This window comes from Engraulis encrasicolus, chromosome 11 (genome assembly GCF_034702125.1).
Source record: "Engraulis encrasicolus isolate BLACKSEA-1 chromosome 11, IST_EnEncr_1.0, whole genome shotgun sequence".
Lineage (NCBI taxonomy): Eukaryota > Metazoa > Chordata > Actinopteri > Clupeiformes > Engraulidae > Engraulis > Engraulis encrasicolus.
This window is the reverse complement of record NC_085867.1, coordinates 6,717,122-6,737,121: the sequence shown is the minus strand read 5'-3', so window position 1 is coordinate 6,737,121 and position 20,000 is coordinate 6,717,122. Positions and strand designations below refer to the sequence as shown.

The 20,000-nt window shown below is 47.9% G+C and overlaps 1 protein-coding gene across 1 annotated transcript in view; it reads left to right on the top strand.

The window, feature by feature from the left end:
• si:dkey-112m2.1 (transmembrane protein 132C) overlaps window positions 1-20,000 on the top strand; it is a 399,699-nt gene that overhangs the window by 108,753 nt on the left and 270,946 nt on the right. The window contains exons 2-4 of the mRNA XM_063209808.1: window positions 11,985-12,163; window positions 13,671-14,246; window positions 14,355-14,572. Of these exons, the coding sequence (XP_063065878.1) occupies window positions 11,985-12,163; window positions 13,671-14,246; window positions 14,355-14,572 (973 nt within the window). The remainder of the gene's footprint in view (window positions 1-11,984; window positions 12,164-13,670; window positions 14,247-14,354; window positions 14,573-20,000) is intronic.

Here is a 20,000-nt window from a genome sequence, read left to right as displayed (position 1 = left end):
ATTTGGTGTTTTTTTTTTTTTGCAGTTTTATGCCCACAGAAATCAATGCAATTTTTTGAAATTGAGATTAGCGAATGTTGGCGTTTTTTGAAAACCTTTTGGGCGGGATTTGATCAGACACATCTGGCAACACTGGATTGGGGTCCTACACCATGTATGTACTGTAGAGTATCAGTCAGAGTCAGCAGTGATCCAGCCGTGAGCACTGAGACTCCTGCTGGTCCCCAGTAACTGTATCAGAGCAGCGTCAGCACTCTCTGCCCTATAACCAGGTTAGTGAGCCGGTATTGAACCCGATGGATTCCATCATTGGGGACTTTTTGTGTGTGTCTCATCTCCTTCGTGCAAACTTATGTGATTACATTGCATGCTGTAATAATGTGAGTGATGCTGAGAGATATTGGTCTTTTACAGGGTGCTATCATACAGATGGGTGTGTATGTGTGTATGAGCTGGTGTGTGAACCTGGGAACGTGTGTGTGTGTGTGTGTGTGTGTGTGTGTGTGTGTGTGTGTGTGTGTGTGTGTGTGTGTGTGTGTGTGTCTGCTTGTGTATGTATAATGCACCTTCTCACATGCACCCTGGACAATTGGCGCCGGTGTGTGAATGTAGGAAAGTGTACATGTGTGTAGGTGTATTTTGAAGGCGCTTTGAGACAACTAGTTGTGATATTGTGCTATGTAAATATAGGTTGTTTTGTATTGTATTGTATTGTATGCGCCTGTATACAACACTTTCTCACTGGCAATTTTTTAAATATTTTTGAAGCTTTCCAGTTTCTCTGAGATATGGAAGTAGAAAGGGCAAAGTCACCTGTATTGTCAATTCTGCCACATACACACAGAAGAAGTGAAGAGTTCAGATGCAAAACCCCCTAAGTGCCTTTTCAGAAAATAATCTTAATTCATTTTTATTTAATACAAAGCTATCAAATTGCATAATTTTTAATTTTAATTATGTAATAGAACTATTTATATGTATTATCAAGTACATGAATGTAAACCAAACCAACAACGGGGTTCTCTGAAAATATAGAAGTGCAGGTCTTCAGAAATGGAGTTAGGGGGTTTTGCATCTGAACTCTTCAAGTGCAGAATTCTAAGTAGCCTATCCAAAAACTCCCGCAATAAAGGTGTCCGATAGGTAAGGAATAAAGGCCGACGAGGTGTCCCGATATCAAGGGAAATAATGGACGAGGCGGAGCGTTCTAACAGCCCGACGGCACAGCCGAACTACTGCGCTTGGATCGTTGCTATGGGCACCACTTCCTAATCTAGTGAGACGCTTCTCTATCGGAGGCATGTAAAGATGCGCATAGAACTTTGGAGAAACTTGACAACCAAATGCCATGGAACTAACGACTGGGTCTTGGCCATGGCAACCTGTAGTTTAGAATTAGTAACGGCATTTTGCCAGGAAGTTAGAAAAAGAAGCTTTCTTATACGCACGCAAGCCCGCATGACATCGTAGGTGTCCTGTTCTCGGGGAATAATGGACACTTCCTCAGCCAGTCAGAAGATGTTCCGTCTGTTCACCGGGTGATAGACTCATTTTCCCTTCACCACATCTATCATACGTGCAGGGCAGGACAGCTATGGTCAGCTATGCCCCTCCCCCATACATACAATGTTATACATGTAACGGGGACCCAATTTGGGGTCCCCTCTTTGGTATCAGCTATGGTCAGGCCCAGGGCAAAGTCATCTCAAAGCCCCCCCACCCCAATACATACCATGTTATGCATGTAATGGGGACCCGATTCGGGGTCCCCTCTATGGTCGGGCCTGGGTCAAAGTAATCTAAAAGCACCCACCCCAATACAATATTATACATTTAATAGAGACCCAATCCGGGGCCCCTTCTCTCTGCTGGGCCCAGGACAACTGACCCCTTTGCCCCCCACTTGTAAGCTTCCCTGCATTCATGTCTCTTCTTTTTGTCTGAACGTGACTTTTTTATGCTGCTGGTGCATCCACTTCCTGTGTGTGTGGCATCATAAAGCCAGAAGAGGAAGCGTACCCAGACGCAGACATACACACAGAGGACTATCACACACACTCACACACAATGACAGTCACGCACGCACGCACGCACGCACGCACGCACGCACGCACGCACGCACGCACGCACGCACGCACGCACGCACGCACGCACGCACAGGGCATTAGTCAGCAGTGCTGATTGGGGCTGGGGAATATTTACTGTTCTGTGACGTAGCGACGACGGGTCGGGCAGGGCCAGAAATTTTTCAATAGCGTGGACCTTTTTGATGAGAATGAGGTGAGTGACCCCGTGGTGCATATCAAAGCAGACGCAGGACAGGTCCCTCTTGTCTTGTCTACAGCACTAGACTGCCACCTTCTCCCTTCAAGGACACATTGAACTTTCTTTGAGAGAGGGAGGATGAGAGGGGGAGAGGGGGGAGAAGAAAGGGATGATTGCAAAGTGATTGTAAAATGTCATGTCAGGATGAAGAGAAAAAAGAGAGAGAAAAAATGGATTATCAAATGGGGAGGGAGGGAGGGAGGGGAGGGAGTGACGAACACTGGAACAACAATAAGGAACAAATGTCAGGACTCTTGGGCGACGTCTTCGCTGAAAAGCAACATTTTTCTCTTTCGTTCTTTTCTTTTTTTCTTTGCGTCTGAGCCAGTGTAATTCTTTTCTAATCAAAGCGAAACTCGTGCGATGAAGCCCACAACGTTTGAGGTTGATCAGCTCCCGAGGGTAACTTTGTGAAAGCAGGCATTCAGTGAGTTGATGTTTGCCAGAGTTGCTCAATGTGTGAGTTTTTGGTGCCCTTTTCAAGTACAAAAGCCCAAATAGAAAGTTCTAGCTAGTGTGGCTGCTGGCTGCTGACTTAAATGAATGAATGCATGATTCAATGAATGGATGAATTCTTCACGCTGCAGGAGCAACTGGTAGAAATTGCCTGTGGTTTTCATAATTTTTCTCCTAACCAAAAATGTAGTAAAGCCAGACGTGCCAGGCCAGAACCGTACTCCTGAGAATCAGCCTATTTTGAAATCTTAAAACCTGTAAGCATTCTGGCTCATGGACTAAGGCAGTGGTACCCACACTTTTTCAGCTCTTCAGTTCTTAAGCCCAAACTTTTCTGGGCTTAAGACTATTTTCATGACCCCTGTTCACCATAGGCTTAGCCTCGTAATAGATGTCTAGCAATATTAGTGGACAAACTATTAACCTGTTAAGACACGCCGTTATACATTTGCTGTTAACAGAATGGCATTGACCAAGTCATTGTGCATTACTGAAGGCCCTGTGTTATGTCATAGTAGTGTAGTACTATGGTAGTTAACCTTTCAATAGCTATTGTAGGGCAGTCATGGGTGAGCGATTAGGGCGTCAGACTTGCATCCCAGAGGTTGCCGGTTCGACTCCCGACCCGCCAGGTTGGTGGGGGCAGTAATCAACCAGTGCTCTCCCCCATCCTCCTCCATGACTGAGGTACCCTGAGCATGGTACCGTCCCACCGCACTGCTGCCCATGGGGCGCCACTGAGGGCTGCCCCCTTGCACGGGTGAGGCATAAATGCAATCTCGTTGTGTGCAGTGTGCAGTGTTCACATGTGTGCTGTGGAGTGCTGTGTCACAATGACAATGGGAGTTGGAGTTTCCCAATGGGCTTTCACTTTCACTTTCGCTTTCGCTTTCATTGCAGCATGCCACATATTGCTAGATTTCCTATTAATAGTTTGTCAGCTAATATTGTTAGACATCCACAGGACGGCAAATACATCAATCAAATTGGAACAAATTGTGGAATTATGTTAGCTGTTGACCAGTGGATTTTACGTTTTTATGCAATGTCCCCTTTGGCCCCCCTTCAGTACCTCTGCAACACCCCTAGGGGTCCCGACCCCCAATTTGGGAACCATTGGACTAAGGTGCACCTTTGAAGACGGCATCAAGGGCAATTTCACGCTTCTCGCTCTGGTTCCTCTCTGTCTTTGGAAGAAAGAAAAAAACTTCTTTGGCTGATTTGTTTGGAAAGGATTTGAATGAATGCAATTTTACATAATATGACCACAGCTTTGCACACTCTTTGCACTGATGCTGACAGACTAGTGGTATGTAAATAAAATAATTATTGTTGGGGGAAAATATGTTTATCCTGTGATGTGGAGTACAGACGTGTGTGTGCCTGGTGTGTGCATCCAAGTATGAAACTCTATAATCTGTATATAAACCTCGCTCTCTGTCTGTCTGTCTGTCTGTCAGTCTTTCTGTCTGTCTGTCCGTCTGTCTGTCTGTCTGTCTGTCTGTCTGTCTGTCTGTCTGTCTGTCTGTCTGTGTATAAACCTCACTCTCTGTCTGTCTGTCTGAGTCTACGTACGTCTAAGTGTGTGTCTCTGTATCTCTCTCTCTCTGTCTTTCTCTCTATGTTGCACTCTCACTGTCTCCTCTATGTGTATGTGTGTGTGTGTGTGTGTGTGTGTGTGTGTGTGTGTGTGTGTGTGTGTGCGTGCGCACGTGTGTGTGTGTCTCCATTAGTGTGTGGCTCTGGCTTCACAGTACACTGGCCCCTAAGCAGCAGGCTTGAGAGATGTAGCCGTGGACTGATTAGATATGTCACTGGTGCAACCACTCATGTGGAATTGGGTGTGGGGATAAGGGAGCATAAGTGTGTGTGTGTGTGTGTGTGTGTGTGTGTGTGTGTGTGTGTGTGTGTGTGTGAGTGTGTGTGTGTGTGTGTGTGTGTGTGTGTGTGTGTGTGTGTGTGTGTGTGTGTGTGTGTGTGTGTGTGTGTGTGTGTGTGTGTGTGTGTGTGTGTGTGTGTGTGTGTGCGCGTGTGTGTGTCTGCGCATTTGTGTTTGTACTGTGCTTGTACTTGAACTACTGTGATCAACTTCCTTTAAAAATAAATCAGACATAATAAATCCCTCTAATATTATCATTTCAGCCTCGCAGGACTCAACCAAAAATATCCAGGAATTAGCTAAAATTAGATTTAATTCATTTTCTTTGCTCCAGCTACTTCAGTATCCCAATTTATAAATGCTTAAGGGAGGCTCCAGTGCAAAAGGGGACGTGAGGACTGGGGGTGGGGGGAGAGGAGTGGGGGTCTTCGAGAGTTCTTCCAGTTTTTTTTTAAATATATTTTTTGGCTTTTTGGGCCTTTATTGCGGATAGGACAGTGAAGACCGACAGGAAGTGAATGTGGAGAGAGAGATGGGGTAGGCAGGCTTGGGAAATGTCTCAGGCTGGATTCGGACCCTGGGTGCCTCTGCCCTGGGCATGCAAGCCCATGTGTGGGGGGCTTAGTTAGCACACTACGCCACAGCACTCCCCGGGTGGAGTCATAAGCCATCTAAAACCTCCAAGCCACCGTTTGTCTGTTTGTTGTGTTGTAAAGAATGCCACATACACAGCAGGCTATCAATCACAAGAAAGTGTCATGGTAGAGGAACAAATATATATGCTTCAGAAGCAAATCGAGTATTTTACACAAAACACTGTAGTCATACCGATAGCATACATCCATGGAGGATTCTTCTAAAATCATCTTGTGATGACTGGAGCCTCCAAAGCTGGTGACCGATTTAATAAATGGACCCCGGAAGGATGAAGCACAACCAGAACACTCCCACTCACCCCAAACAATATACTAGGAAATGCACTCAGAGATTGCAGACCTCCGCCAATGAAGCTGTTTGACAGAACATTTGACTATGCTACACCCTACTTTTTTCCAAGTCATTAGAAACTGGAATGTCAAAATTCTCCCTATCCCACAATGTTGAAGAATCTTTTTTTTTTAAATCCCTGGATCACCACTAAAATTTTACAACACCAAAAATTCTAACAACTCCACAAAGTTTAATCCAAATCCGTTCAAAACGTTTTGAGTTATTCCGCTAACAAACAGACAATCAAACAGACAGACAAACAAACAGACAAACAGACGGACAAAACAGCGCGACAACATAACCTCCTTTGCGGAGGTAAAAACATATTCTAGAGTGATCACTGTGCAGTGGTGTTTGAGTGTCCATTCTTGGTTTACCAACTGTGGGCAGTCATGGGTAAGCTGTTAGGGCGTCAGACTTTTACCCCAAAGGTTGCTGGTTCGACTCCCGACCTGCCAGGTTGGTGGAGGGAGTAATTAACCAGTGCTCTCCCCCATCCTCCTCCATGACCTAGGTACCCTGAACATGGTCCTGTCCCGCCGCACTGCTCCCTTGGGGCACCATTGAGGGCTGCCCCCTTGCACGGGTGAGGCATAAATGCAATTTTGTTGTCTGCAGTGTGCAGTGAACACTTTTGTGCTGTGTCACAATGACAATGGGAGTTGGAGTTTCCCAGCTGAGCTTTCACTTTCGTCTCTCACTTTTACAACTGTACCTGATTCACAGGAGGCTTACCCATGGGGGCAGGGTTCTGGATTTATAGGCAGAGTAGTTTGTTCTTCGCCTCCTGCTCCTTCCGTATTAAGGTCAGGCAGCTTAAATACCTGGACTGCAGCTGCAGCTGCTTCGTGCCAGTCAGTCAAGCTGTTCAGTGCAGTGAATGATATTCTGCCAAAGTCAATGTGGAACCAGTTATTAATGCATTAATTCAGACAGGGCATCTCGGCTTGGCCTTAGAGAAAATGCTGCCGGCACTGATAAACGATTCATTTCCACCCTCCGAAGGATGTGCGAGTCAATAAACAGAACCCACGAATGGACTGATAAGGATCTTGGAGGTTTGCATTTGCTTAATAATAATAACAGTTAAAAAAATAAACTCCCAAATGTTTCACCCTGATTTTCAACTGGCTACTGGTGTGTGGCTGACTCATCTCTGGTACGACTGGGATAACAGATTTTTATCAGTAAAAATCAACTCCCAAAATGTTTAACTCACTTAATTTTGTACAAACAGCCCATTTTGTAGGCATCTTGGTATGGCTGGCCTCTCCTCCCCCCTCTCCTCTCCTACCTCCTGTAGGATTTTGTAGGCATCTTTGTATGACTGGCTCATCTAGCCAAAGCTCAGCTTTATTTTCTGTACAATGTGCATTAGTTGCACCCCTTGCACAGGTGAGTCATACAATGCAATTTCGTTGTGTGCAGTGTCCAGTGAACAGTTGTGTGCTGTGGAGTGCTGTGTCACAATGACAATCGGAGTTGGAGTTTCCCAGTTGGGCTTTCGGCTTTCACTCATTAGTTTGGGTCTGTTTAAGCGGTGTCTGGACTCCCTAGAAAACCCTGTTTTTTAAGCCAGTAACTGCTTTATATTGCCAGTGGTGGCTCACTGTCTGTCTCCTGTGTTTGTAACTAGCAGTAGACTTAACCAAAATCTCCAAATTAGGGGTGTAATGGAAAAAAACAACAACACACAAATGCTCTTAATCCGGCATGATTAAAAACGAAGCCGGCAGCTTAAATTGTGATCAATCTGCCTTCCCTCCCGTTGCCTTGCCTGCTTTTGGAACGGACAAGATTTTGGCAGGTCAAAGCAACTCGTCTGAGACTTGCAAATCCCTGGCAGGTTGACTAGTGTGTGTGGCAAATCTGTGCACTCCGTTCGGCTGCCAGGAAACAGAAAAAAATGGAAATCAGGTCCTGTCCAAACGCCCAGTTTGACGGCGGTGCCGTTGGAGTACCAGTTATTTCCCTGTTTGAAACAACAACAACAAAAAACAACAGACACCCCACCCACTTGAGTTGAGTTATGATGGCATGCACTTGTATAAGTGTAGAGTGCGATGCATCCCAAGGACATGGATCCAAAACAACATGACAAGTTTCATGGGGGCTGTTATGGAGTAGCCTCTCAAGCGCTCTCGTTATTGCACGCTCAGAGAGGGGAAAGTAGGACGATGCATCAGCCTCCCCGGCAGGATCCCTCTGCTCTGTGTCCCTCCCTCCCTCTCTTCCTTTCCTTTCACTCCCTCCCTCTTCTCTCCTCCCTCTATCCTCTCTCCTCGCTTCCCTCTCCTCCCTCCTCTCTATCCTCTCTTTCCCCTATCTTCGCTTCCCTCTCTCTTCTGTCCTCCCTCCTCTTTCCTCCCTTTATCCTCTCTCCTCTCTCCTCTGTCTATCTTCCGTCCTTACTCTATCCTCTCTCCTCTCTCCTCCATCCTCCCTACTCTCTCCTCTCTCCTTGACTCCCACTCCTCACTCACTTCCCCCTCCTCCCTCCTCTCTCCTCCCCCTATCTTCTATCCTCTCTCATCCACCCTCACCTCCCTCTCCTCCTTCCTCTCTCTCCTCCCTCTATCTTTTCTCTTGGACTCCCTCTCCTCCCACCTCTCTCCTCCATATCCTCTATCCTCTATCCACTCTCCTCTCCTCTGCTCTCGCCTGCTCTCCTCTCCTCTCCTCTCTTCCGCTCTCTTTTCCTCCCTTCTCCTATCCTCTCCTCTCCTCTCCTCTCCTCTCCTCTCTTCCCCTCTCCTCTCCTCTCCTCTCTCTACACCTCCCTCTCCTCACCTCTCGTCTCTCTCCTCTCCTCCCCCTCCCTCATCTCTCCTCTCCTCTCCTCTCCTCTCCTCTCCTCTCCTCTCCTCTCCTCTCCTCTCCTCTCCTCTCCTCTCCTCTCCTCCTCTCTTCTCCTACCTCCTGTCCCCTTTCCTTTCCTCCCCTCTCGTCTCTCTCCTCTCCTCCCCCCTCCCCCTCCCTCTTTTCTCCTCTCCTCTCCTCTCCTCTCCTCTCCTCTCCTCTCCTCTACTCTACTCTCCTCTCCTCTCCTCTCCTCTCCTCTCCTCTCCTCTCCTCTCTTCTCCCCCCTCTCCCTTCTCCTCCTCCTCTCCTTTCTCCTCCCTCCTTTCTCCTCTCGACTCATCTCCTCTCCTCTTCTCTCCTCCATCCTCTCTCCTCCCCTCTCCTCTCCTTTCCTACCTCCTCTCTCCTCTCCTCTCCTCTCCTCTCCTCTCCTCTCCTCTCCTCTCCTCTCCTCTCCTCTCCTCTCCTCTCTTCTGTCCTCACTACCCTCCTCTCTCCTGCCTCTTCTCTCCTGCCTCTCCTCTCCTCTCCTCTCCTCCTCTCTCCTTTCCTCCCCTCTCCTCCCCTCTTCTCTATTTTCCGCCTTTGTGTCTACGTAATGCCGCGTCGTGCCCAGACGGTATACACGCAGGACTTGTTTTTGACTGCCTGTGCCAATATCACTTTATGTTAAGGCCAATCTGCTTTAATGACACTGCACGGTTTGTGTTTCTTATTAAGATTGGCTGCCGCGATAGACTCATTGTTGCAAATGTAATTAGTTGTAGGCAGATAAGCGAAATAGCTTGGAGAGAACTGCAGACACTTTTTGAATTTGTCCAACTGACTCTGAAGTCAAACTTGTGTCTCCCTTTTCACGGCAATTTCCACACGACTACGTACGCAGAGCGCTTGGTAGACAATAGAGGCAATCATCTCTGCATGCAATTTATAAGGTATATAAAGTGTGCATTTATTAATAAAAGGTGCTTTTGGCCTTGAACATTATTTTTCATCTCCCATTGCACTGTGTCATTTAGGCAAGCACGTCGTCGTCACCGTTGGGACTATTTCAATTTCAAATGGCCGCGGTCGGTCACTTGCTGTAAAGAAAATGTTAGCGAGGGGTGACCGAGCGAGTGCAGGGAGAGAGAGAGGAGAGGAGTCTGGGTTGGACTGGTGATCAGGCATACAGGGCATTTTCCCGGTGGGCCGACAGTCCTCAGGGGCCGATGCTGTTGTTGTGTTGTTGTTTTCCTGCGGATTTGCCTGCAATTTAGAGGGGGAGGTCCATCGGTCAATCGTCAATATAGACTATTGCCTCTTTTCCACTGCCGATTTATTTCTTCTTCGATATAGCGTGCCACCTTTTGCTTTACGATTGAGCTGTGTCGTGCCTATTCGAAAAGCAAAAAGTGGCGGCCGAGTCACGCTTTGTTGAGCTGTAGGCCTACCAGAAAACTGGCAGTGGAAGAGAGGCAAAAGTGTATTCAGCCAGTCACGATAGAGTATTGAAGTGGCCTCTGTTGTATTCAGGTCAGGTCTATGCCCAAAAATGCCTGGGCCACTTTTCGGTCCCAGCTCAGTTCCCTGCACACACAGAACCGCATTGTGCCGTCATCAATACAGACAGTGCAGTCAGGCAGTATGAGAGGAGCCTGTGTCTGTGTTTGGGGCCAATGCCTGGGCCACTTTTCGCTCCCACTCCAGCCCTGGAGAGGAGAGGAGGGGAGGGAGGTGGAGAGGAGGAGAGGGAGGGACTTGGTGGATCGCTCATATTTTGCCTTTTACAGCCGACAACAGTCCATCCATCTATCTCTCCCTTGCGAAGGCTGAGACCTTTCTCTGGGTCTCTGTGGGATTCAACTCTGCTGCTTTATCATCCAGGACTGCTGCTACTGCTGCTGCTGCTACTGCTGCTGCTGCTGCTACTGTGCCCAGTGCACTGAAGCAGGGCTGGCCTGGGGGAGAAATAGGGTTCGGGCACTTTTGGCTTAAAGGGGCCCCTCAGAATTAGCGGCGCAGAACTGACTCACAGGTGGGACCCACACCCTCGTGGGCCCCTATTTTCAGAAATGTAAAATAGGGGCCCTCAAGGGTGCATGGTCCACTGGGACATGCCTGGTATGCCAGATGGCCAGTCCAGCCCTGCACTGAATGGCCGCGGTGCGTGGACAGCCTGCCACCAGCTGTCACAAATCTCTCTCACTCCCTCCCTCCCTCTCTCCCTGCATCTCTCCCTGCATTTCTCCTTGCGTCTCTTCCTCTTTAACTCTCTCTCTCTCTCTCTCTCTCTCTGTTTCTCCTAGATGGCCCTTCTCTCTCTTTTCTTTCACTCTCTTCTCTCTCCCTCTCTCTCTCTTTCTCTCTTACTCTCTCTCTTTCTCTTAGATGGTCCTTCTCTCTCTTTTCTCTATTTTCCTTCTCTTCTCTCTCGCTCTCTCTCTCTCTCTTGTTGTCTTTCTCACTCTGTTTGTCTCTGTCACTCTCTATTCTACCTTTTGGTGCTTCCTCCTAGACAACACCCACCCTCCCCCCGGCACTCTTCTCTATCCCTCTCTTTTCTCTGTTCCTCCTTTGATGGTCCCTTTTTCTCTGTCTGGTCCTCACTCCTCTTTGACTTTCTACTCTCTTTGCGTCTTTTTAGTCTCTCTCTCCTATCTCTGTCTCTCTCTCTCTCTCTCTCTCTCTCTCTCTCCCTCTTTCTCCATCCCTCTGTCTCTTTCTCTCTGGCTCCCTGGCCCAGACGTGAAATCAATGGAGCCTCTTGAGACCCTCCATCACCCAAAATATCTGCAGTGTGATAGCGTGAGTGTAGCGCGGTCGATAGCCCGGGTCTGGCTCTCCAAGATGGGAATCGTGTAGAGTATACGAAACGCACTACCGGGAAGACATATGGGTCTCACTTTAAAGAGAAGGGGAGAGGGGAGAGGGGAGAGGAGAGGAGAAAGGGGAGAGAGTGGAGAGGAGAGGAGAAAGGGGAGAGAGGAGAGGAGAGGGGAGAGAGGGGAGAGAGGAGGGGAGAGTGAGGGGAGAGAGGAGAGAGAGGATAGAGAGGAGAGCAGAGGGGGGAGAGGAGAGGGGAGAGAGGAGAGGGGAGAGAGGAGCCGTCTGGTTTTTTATTAAGGGACATGAGATTGAGGACTGGGGGGTGACGGAGATAAAGACAAAGGGAGTGAGACGGAGAAGGAGAAGGAGAGAGAGGGAGAGAGAGAGAGAGAGAGGGGGAGAGGGAAAAGTGAGAGACGGAAAGAGTTATTGAGAAAGACAGAGAGAAAGAGAGAGACAGAGAGAGAGACAAAGACAGAGACAGGCACAGAGAAAGGGATAGAGAGAAAGATATAAATGAAGAGAGAGAGGGGGGGGGGTGGACACAGGTCCTGCCACACACATCCCCCAGGAGAAATAAAAACAAAAATGACTAATCTCTTTGCCCCTTCCCCTTTGTCCTTCTGTCCTCCTCTCTCTCTCTCTCTCTCTCTCTCTCCCTCTTACTCTCTCTCTCTCTCTCTCTCCCTCTTACTCTCTCTCTCTCTCTCTCTCCGGGTGACAGTGACGGACTGCAGGCTGCTGCTGGATGGTCTTCAGAGGTTCGGCCCGATGCCCATGTACCTGCCGGTCCAGTACCGGGTGCTGGGGGCGGAGTCCAGCTTCTTCCTGAAGGAGGCCAACCAGGACATCATGAGGAACTCCAGCCTGCAGGCCCGCACTGAACTCTTCTTCATACAACAGGTAAACACGCTTCCTCCACCCTGCAGGCCCGCACTGAGCTCTTCTTCATACAGCAGGTAAACACGCTTACTCCACCCTGCAGGCCCGCACTGAACTCTTCTTCATACAACAGGTAAACACGCTTACTCCAGCCTGCAGGCCCGCACTGAGCTCTTCTTCATACAACAGGCAGAGTACAGTATCACATATTCACCATACAACACATGCTTACTCCAGAGTAGAGTAGTGTATACACAGTATATTCACCAGGACATCTTGAGGAACTCCAGCCTGCAGGCCCGCACCGAATTCTTCTTCATACAACAGGTAACGTAGAGTAGAGTACAATACAATAAATCCGCCACAGAACTCTACTTCATACAGCAGGTACACTAGAGTACAATATATTATACAGTATATTCACCATAAGCATGTCCACTTCTGATGACATTAACATGGTTAAAATTTAGCCCATTAAGCCACAGCGTTATACATTTGCTGTAGAATGGCAATGACCAAGTCGTAGTGCATTAGTAAAGGCACTGTGTTATGTCGTAGTATTGTAGTAGCCTGATTATCATGACTGTCAAATCTCTTTGAGACTTGGTCTGACCAAGAGCATAACAACTAACATTCTCAAACGGCATGGTTGACCCACCTCCCTTGGTTTGCTACTGGTCGCGGGCAGAGCAGGCTAAGCCAAAGTTTAAACCAAACATTTTCTCAGTCCCAATAGAATAGATCAGGGGTTCCCAACCTTTTCCAACTTGGGCCAACTCGAAATTGTCACAAATGTTCGGGGCACACCTCTGACCCAATTACGAATAAAACTCAAATAAATCAACAGCAACACACACCAAAATGTGATTATAATTTTTAGAAAATTATTTCAAGGCCCACTTGGAATACCTTCAGGGCCCACCAGTGGGCCCCGGCCCATAGGTTGAAAATCACTGGAATAGATAGTCTCCGCTTAGACCACGTAACTGCCTTGAACACGCCTCTACCCAGGACGGTTGGAAATGCTCAAAGTTGATTGCTTCCTGACAAAGTGGGTGGAGTTTCCTGCTGTAGAGGCAACCCGAAAGAACAAGCAAATTGCCTGAGTGTGTGTGTAGCTGAGCCGAAGGTGTTGTGTCACCGCAAGGGCGGAGCCTGGGTAGTATTGTACTATGTACCACAGTACTATGGTAGTTAACCTCTCAATGACTATTACAGCGTGCGTCTGGAGGTACAGCGTACAGTACATTAAGGGGCTACTGTACAGTACAGCAGTGTTTCCCAACCAGGGGTACGTGTACCACTAGTGGTACGCGAGCACATCTCAAGGGGTACGCGGAAAAATGTAATAATACCAAATATATTGAGTGTAGTCACATTGGGATAGAGGAACAGAGCCTGAATTAGGGCGAGGAGGTACTCATCATATGAAAAAGATGCTAAGGGGGTACGCAGGACAAAAAAGGTTGGGAAGCACTGCAGTACAGGATGATGACCACTCTTCATCTTCATCTTCCTCCCACCACAGGCCCACCGCACGCCAGTGGTCAACGCCACCTACGGGCCGTACTCGGTACAGCAGGCGGTGCCCATGGACCTGCTGGGCCCCTCCCTGTTCGTCGGCTCCTCGTCGTCGTCCTCCTCCTCCTCCGCCACCGCCACCTCCTCCTCCTCCTCCCCTCCGCTCTTCACCTTCAACTGGAAGGTGCAGACCTTCATCATCAGCGAACGCGTGTACCCCAGCTGGCCCAAGGTGCAGGTGCTCTTCTACGTGTCGGGCCGCGACTGGGACGACTACAGCACGGTGGACCGGCTGCCCTGCGTGCGCATGTTCGCCTTCCACGAGACGCAGGAGGTGCGCGGTACCTGCCGCCTCCAGGGCGAGCTGGGCATGTGCGTGGCCGAGCTGGAGCCCTTAGCCGGCTGGTTCAGCCCGCCCAGCGTCGTGCCCGGCAAGCAGAAAGGGGCGGCGGCGGGGGCGGGGGCGGCGCCCGAGCAGCAGGCGGACGCCGGCACCTCTGTGGAGCTGTACTACATGATCCAGCCGGCCGACAGCGACGAGTGCAAGCCGCCGTTGCCGGAGGAGGGCCGCAAGTCAGCCGGGGTCGGGGCTGGGATGCGCTCTGCCACCCCTGGTGCTGCCGCCCCACCACCGCAGCCACTTCCGCTTCCGCCCCCGGCGTCGGCTTCAGGATCGGCTGCAGCTCAGCAGCAGCAGCAGCCTATGATGGGGCCTATGGGCTACTTTGCGGCGGGGCCCACGCCCATGCGGCGCATCGGGAGCGTGAGGCTGTACCAGCCGCTGGCGGAGCTGAGGTTGGACGGGACCTTCGTAGTGATGCTGCCCTCCAGGCCCATGAGGCAGAGGGAGACGGTCAACGCCTTCCTGGCCGCCTCCACGCTCTCCAAGGTGGACATCTTCACGCTCAGGTGAGTGGGTGGGGGGTTTTGGGGTTTGTGTGTGTTTTGGTGTGGGTGTGCCTGCAGTGCTGTCCGTGGTGCTACCTGTCCCAATGCTTGTGGTGTGTATGCGTGTGTATGCGTGTGTGCGCGTGTGTGTGTGTGTGTGCGTGCGTGCGTGCGTGCGTGCGTGCGTGCGTGTGTTTGTGTGCAGTGGCTTGACATTTTGATAGGCAGGTGCTGAAGGGGGGGATTGGGGGCATGTGCAACGTCCATAGTTCCTCTTAGGCTATACTGTACAGGCTGCATTATATCGTGGCATTATTGTCACACGCTTTTGATCATGAAGCATTTGTAGATTACAATGTCAACATCGACCATAGTACATTGTGACAAGCAACTTTCAAAAAATATCTTTCGAAAAGGGCATTTGTTTTGACAGTAGGTAAAACCAGCAAGATTTTCTTCATAGACCGTAAATGCCTATAGATGCCTAGTTGTGCACAGGCACATTCCATACATATTTTCTGTCAATGTTGTGCATGGTAACTTGAATTTAGTCAGCAACTGGATTTTAAATGTCAGATACATGGCTAACTTGGAACTTTCCACAGCTCGAGCCCATTGAGCAAAGCCAGAAACTGTGTCTGCTTGGGGACATTTTGTATGTGAAGTATCTTCTTGGACTGCTTAGAGACTCTAGAGTTATGTTTGCAGCCCCCCCTAGCCAGGCTGCGCTTCGGCGGCGTTGCTTCTAGATCGAATCGCGATTGCAAGTCTATGATAACCAGGCAAAGCCCTCCCCCCCTCTTTGTCCACTATTCCCTGACTTCATGTTACGAGGACAGTTTTGTTTGTTTGTTTGTTTTTTGTTTTGTTTTTGTGTTTACTAAACAAACACCTAATAAACCTGTGCGTATGGTGCAATATCGACAAAACCGCGAGGGACAATCTTCATACATGTGGAATTTAAGGCACACATCAAGCATGTCCCCATGCAGCCTAACTCCTGCAGGTCCTACTCCTGGCCAGCTGGAAAGGGTGAGCTCACATTTACTTCAGTACTTTAGTAGAGTGTTCACTCCTCTCACACACATTTGTTGGTGCCAGGGGTCAAATATGGGCAGCGATTAATTGATGTGATAGGTGATCGATGGTCATAACGAAATTGAGGTCAATCACACTGATCAGATATGGCTGATATTTATTTCAGAGATTGCTTGTGGTTATTGATCCTTCGTCTCCGTTGAGAATATGAGTTGTGCAAATTGGTGTGGTCATGGTTTGGTTTCGGATAAAGTGACATGGATGAAATGAAGGCCATGGGTGGATTCCAATATGCAGGCTCCCTTCCTTGGCCTGTGGCCTTGTGACCTTGTGGCCTTTCGTTTCGCTGATACCCTGCCTCCGTGGACAAAACTTATTAAGTTTCTCCGCTGTCAGCCTAGCCACAACAACTTTTGGGGGACTTTTCTTCATTCACCATTCCGTTTGAAAATGAGAAAATGACATAAGAGTTGAGGTTTGCGAGATATATTGAAATACAATTCTGTTGTCGGTGACGCCATCACAAGGCCACAAGGGAGGACGGGAGTCTGCATATTGGAATCCACCCCATGTAGTCATTCTCACTCACCTGTCCTGAATGTGGTGTTGGACAGTAAATTGATTGGATTGGTGGTCATGATAACATTTAGATCAATCTCAAAATGTTCTTTGAACTTTGAACAAAAGATCATAGATGCCATTGTTTTGAAGGTTAGTGATGTCATTGTTAAGGGAAAAAAAGAGTTCTACAAAGTTACTTTCGTGGGCAATTTTTTGTGTGGTTTCGGTCGAAATAAAATGACAGAGCAATCAAAGATGATCGATGAGATGAGCAGGTTGGCTAAAACATCTGCTATCAGCATGGCACCCTTCCAGCCTATTGATGTAATTGTTGAGGGAAAATATCAAGTTCTACAAAGTTACTTTATTGTTGGTGTGTTTTGTGGTTACGGCCAAAATGACACAGAGCAAAACAATGCTGATGTGATGAGATGTAATGGCATGCGGACATCTCCACAGAGGTGAGTGGATGTCTATGACAGCCCTCCGGCCAGGCAGGTTATTGATGATTGTTGAGGAAAAAATAACGAGTTCTGCAAATTTACTTTTGTGGTGGTGTTTTGTGGATGCGGCTAAAAGGGGCTGACTCAAACAATACCAATACAGACCTACTCTGCTAAACAATACATAAGACATAAAATCATAAATGGTTCTGTGGATTATCATGTATGCATTGCACAATGCACTTGCAGGTTTTATTTATTTATAGATTCCATGTTTGTATGTGTCATGTGTCTTGTAGCTTATATGCAAGGACACCCATCTGTCTTTTAAACTGCAAAACCATTTAACCCTCCTGTTATCCTTGGGGTCTATTTGACCCCATTCAATGTTTAACGTCTGAAAAATATATGAAGTAAATCATTATTTTGCTTCATCTTTGATGACTTTTCCTAAATATATGGGGTCATGTTAAATAAATGTTTTCCCTAAGTGCTGTACACGTTTTGGTTACATCTGTGTTCCTTGGGGTCAATTTGACCCCACATTATTTTAAGTGTATTAAACATAAATGGAACATCCATATTTTGCTAATACACGTTCCAATCAGTCTAGATTATGTCAAATACATGAACATAAGTTATTTAGAACAGAACATGTTGCTTTATTTAGGGCTCTGATAACTAGCAATATGTATGATGTGAACGAGGGCCAAAACTAATTCAAGGCAACTTTTGGGCAGTTGTTGCACATTTTTGCCTAGTTATGGATTAGTTTTTTTTGGTGTGTGGGCTGTGTGTGGGGGTGCTAGGACTTATCTAAAGTGCTTTTTATGTGGACATCTCCATGGAGGTGAGTGGCTGGCTATAGTACACCACCTGAGAACAGTTTATTGATGACATTGTTCAGGACAAAGTAACAAGTTATGCAAAGTTACTTTCGTCTGGCGTTGTTTTGTGGTTATGGCCAATATACTGTAGCATGGAGAAAACAATGCCAATGGGTTGTGATGCGGTGAGTGGGTGGCTACCCCATCTGATTTCAGGTTATTGATGTCATTGTTGAGGAAATAATAACGAGTTATGCAAAAGTTACTTTTGTCTGGCGTTGTTTTGTGGTTGCGATGAGGACATCTCCGCATCTCCGGGAGTGTCTGGTGGCGATGCGTTGCGATGTGGTGCAATTTGGACATCTTCAAGGAGGTGAGAAGGGGTGGCTGCCTGGCTGACTGGCTGTGACTCTGCCTGCTTGGCGTCACGGCAACACAACACCCTGGCACTGAGGCCAGTCGTTCATCATCTCTCCGTGCCGCTGTAATTTCCCCTCATCTTTTATTCATCAACTACTCGTTTTTTTTTTTATTCACTCGTTTTTTTTCTTCTTCATTCTTTCTTTCAGCAAACTCTCGCCAACTGCTGAAGATGAACAGAACATTTCTCTTGCTCCATTTCATCTCAGCAACAACAACAGCAATGAAAAATGAAAAAAAAAACTGATAGAGGTGAAAATTAAGAAAACAAAATGAAGAAAAGTTTGTGTGAGAATGGATGTAAATGTTGGACGACAGACGCAATTGGAAAAAAAACGTTTTTTTATGCAGTTCTTGCATTTGCCTCTGTTCAATTAATCGAAGATACGCTTGGCTGCGCTCGCAGATTTAACTTATTTAAAGCATTATGCACTGTGCGCAATGTCACGTACAGTACGTCTGTACATATTTTATTTATTGAGCCATATGTTTAAACACTCGAAAATTGAATTCCCCTTTTGAGCTGACACACACAAAAGAAAAAAAGGAGTGGGTGTGTGTGAGAGTGTGTGTGTGTGTGTGGGGGGGGGGGGGGGGGGGGGGGGGGGGGGGGGGTGGGGGGATTTTACTATTGATTCATTGAGCTCACGGGCAAACTAATTAGATTATTTTTTTCTTTCTCGTGTGTGTGCGTGTTTGTGTGTGTGTGAGAGAGGGAGAGAGAAAGAGAGCGATAGAGAGAGAGAGAGAGAGAGAGAACATGAGGCAACCCATGCGTGTGTGTGTGTGTGTGTGTGTGTGTGTGTGTGTGTGTGTGTGTGTGTGTGTGTGTGTGTGTGTGTGTGTGTGTGTGTGTGTGTGTGTGTGTGTGTGTGTGGGTGGGTGGGTGTGTGTGTGTGTTGTTTGCGTGTGTCTGAAGGGGGGTGGGGGGGATGCAAATAAGCACGTAAGCATCAGCAATTACTGGTACGCCTTCCATTTGGCTGGCGTGGCTTGACGGCTCTGGTTTTAAATCACAGGGAGGGGAGGCTGAAATCCTCTTGCTTGGCTCTCGCTGACTGATGCCCTGACAAAGGCGCCCTGCCAATCTGCCACCCCGGGTGAGGGGGTTTTAAGCAGGCCTCACTGAGAGAGAGAGAGAGAGAAAGAGAGAGAGGCAGACAGACAGACAGGCAGACAGACAGACAGACAGACAGACAGACAGACAGACAGACTGTGTGTGTGTGTGTGTGTGTGTGTGTGTGTGTGTGTGTGTGTGTGTGTGTGTGTGTGTGTGTGTGTGTGTGTGTGTGTGTGTGTGTGTGTGTGTGTGTGTGTGTGTGTGTGTGTGTGCGTGCGTGCGTGTGTGTGTGTGTGTGAGGGGGGTTTTAAGCAGGCCACACTGCGCTCGCTGTGCTCGCTGCTGCCTCCTCTTTTCCATGCATGACTGATGATGAAGCCCCGCTCTGCTCTGTCGCACTTGAAGATGCCAATTAGGGCTGCACAATTAATCGAAAATCACGATTTAATCCTGATATCGAAATCGGGATTTCAATTGGAATGTAGTCGTGGCAATAGTGACCCGCCTTTGAGCGTCCTTGAAGCCAGAACATACTGACAGGCTGGTGTTTCTGGCCAGAAATCTGTCCACCTAAGTTTCATACTACAGTTTTGTCTTTTACAGAATTATTACAATTCAGTTTGATTTTGTTCATGCCATACATAATTAATTCTTGGTTATATTTAATTTTGTTAAAATTTGAAATACAATTCTGCAAAAAAAAATCTGCCACCCCAGGTGAGGGGGGTTTTAAGCAGGACACGCTGCGCTGTGCTCGCTGCTGCCTCCTGTTTCCCATGCATGACTGATGATGAAGCCCTGCTCTGCTCTGCTCTGTCTGCTGCACTTGATGCTGCCAATAGTTTAGGTTTGGTTTCTTTATGGGCGTTTGGTTGTAGCCTGATCGTCATCGACTTTCAAATCTCAAGACTTGGTCTGACCAAGAGCATAATAATTAACATTTCCCAAACGGCATGGTTGACCCACCTCCCTTGGTTTGCTTCCCAACAAAGTGGGAGGAGTTCCCAATTTTTCTGGAGATCAGGAACGATATTTGTATTGCTCCTGGCCTGACTAGAAGCAACGCTGAAGGTGTTGCATCACCTGGAGGGCACGGCCTG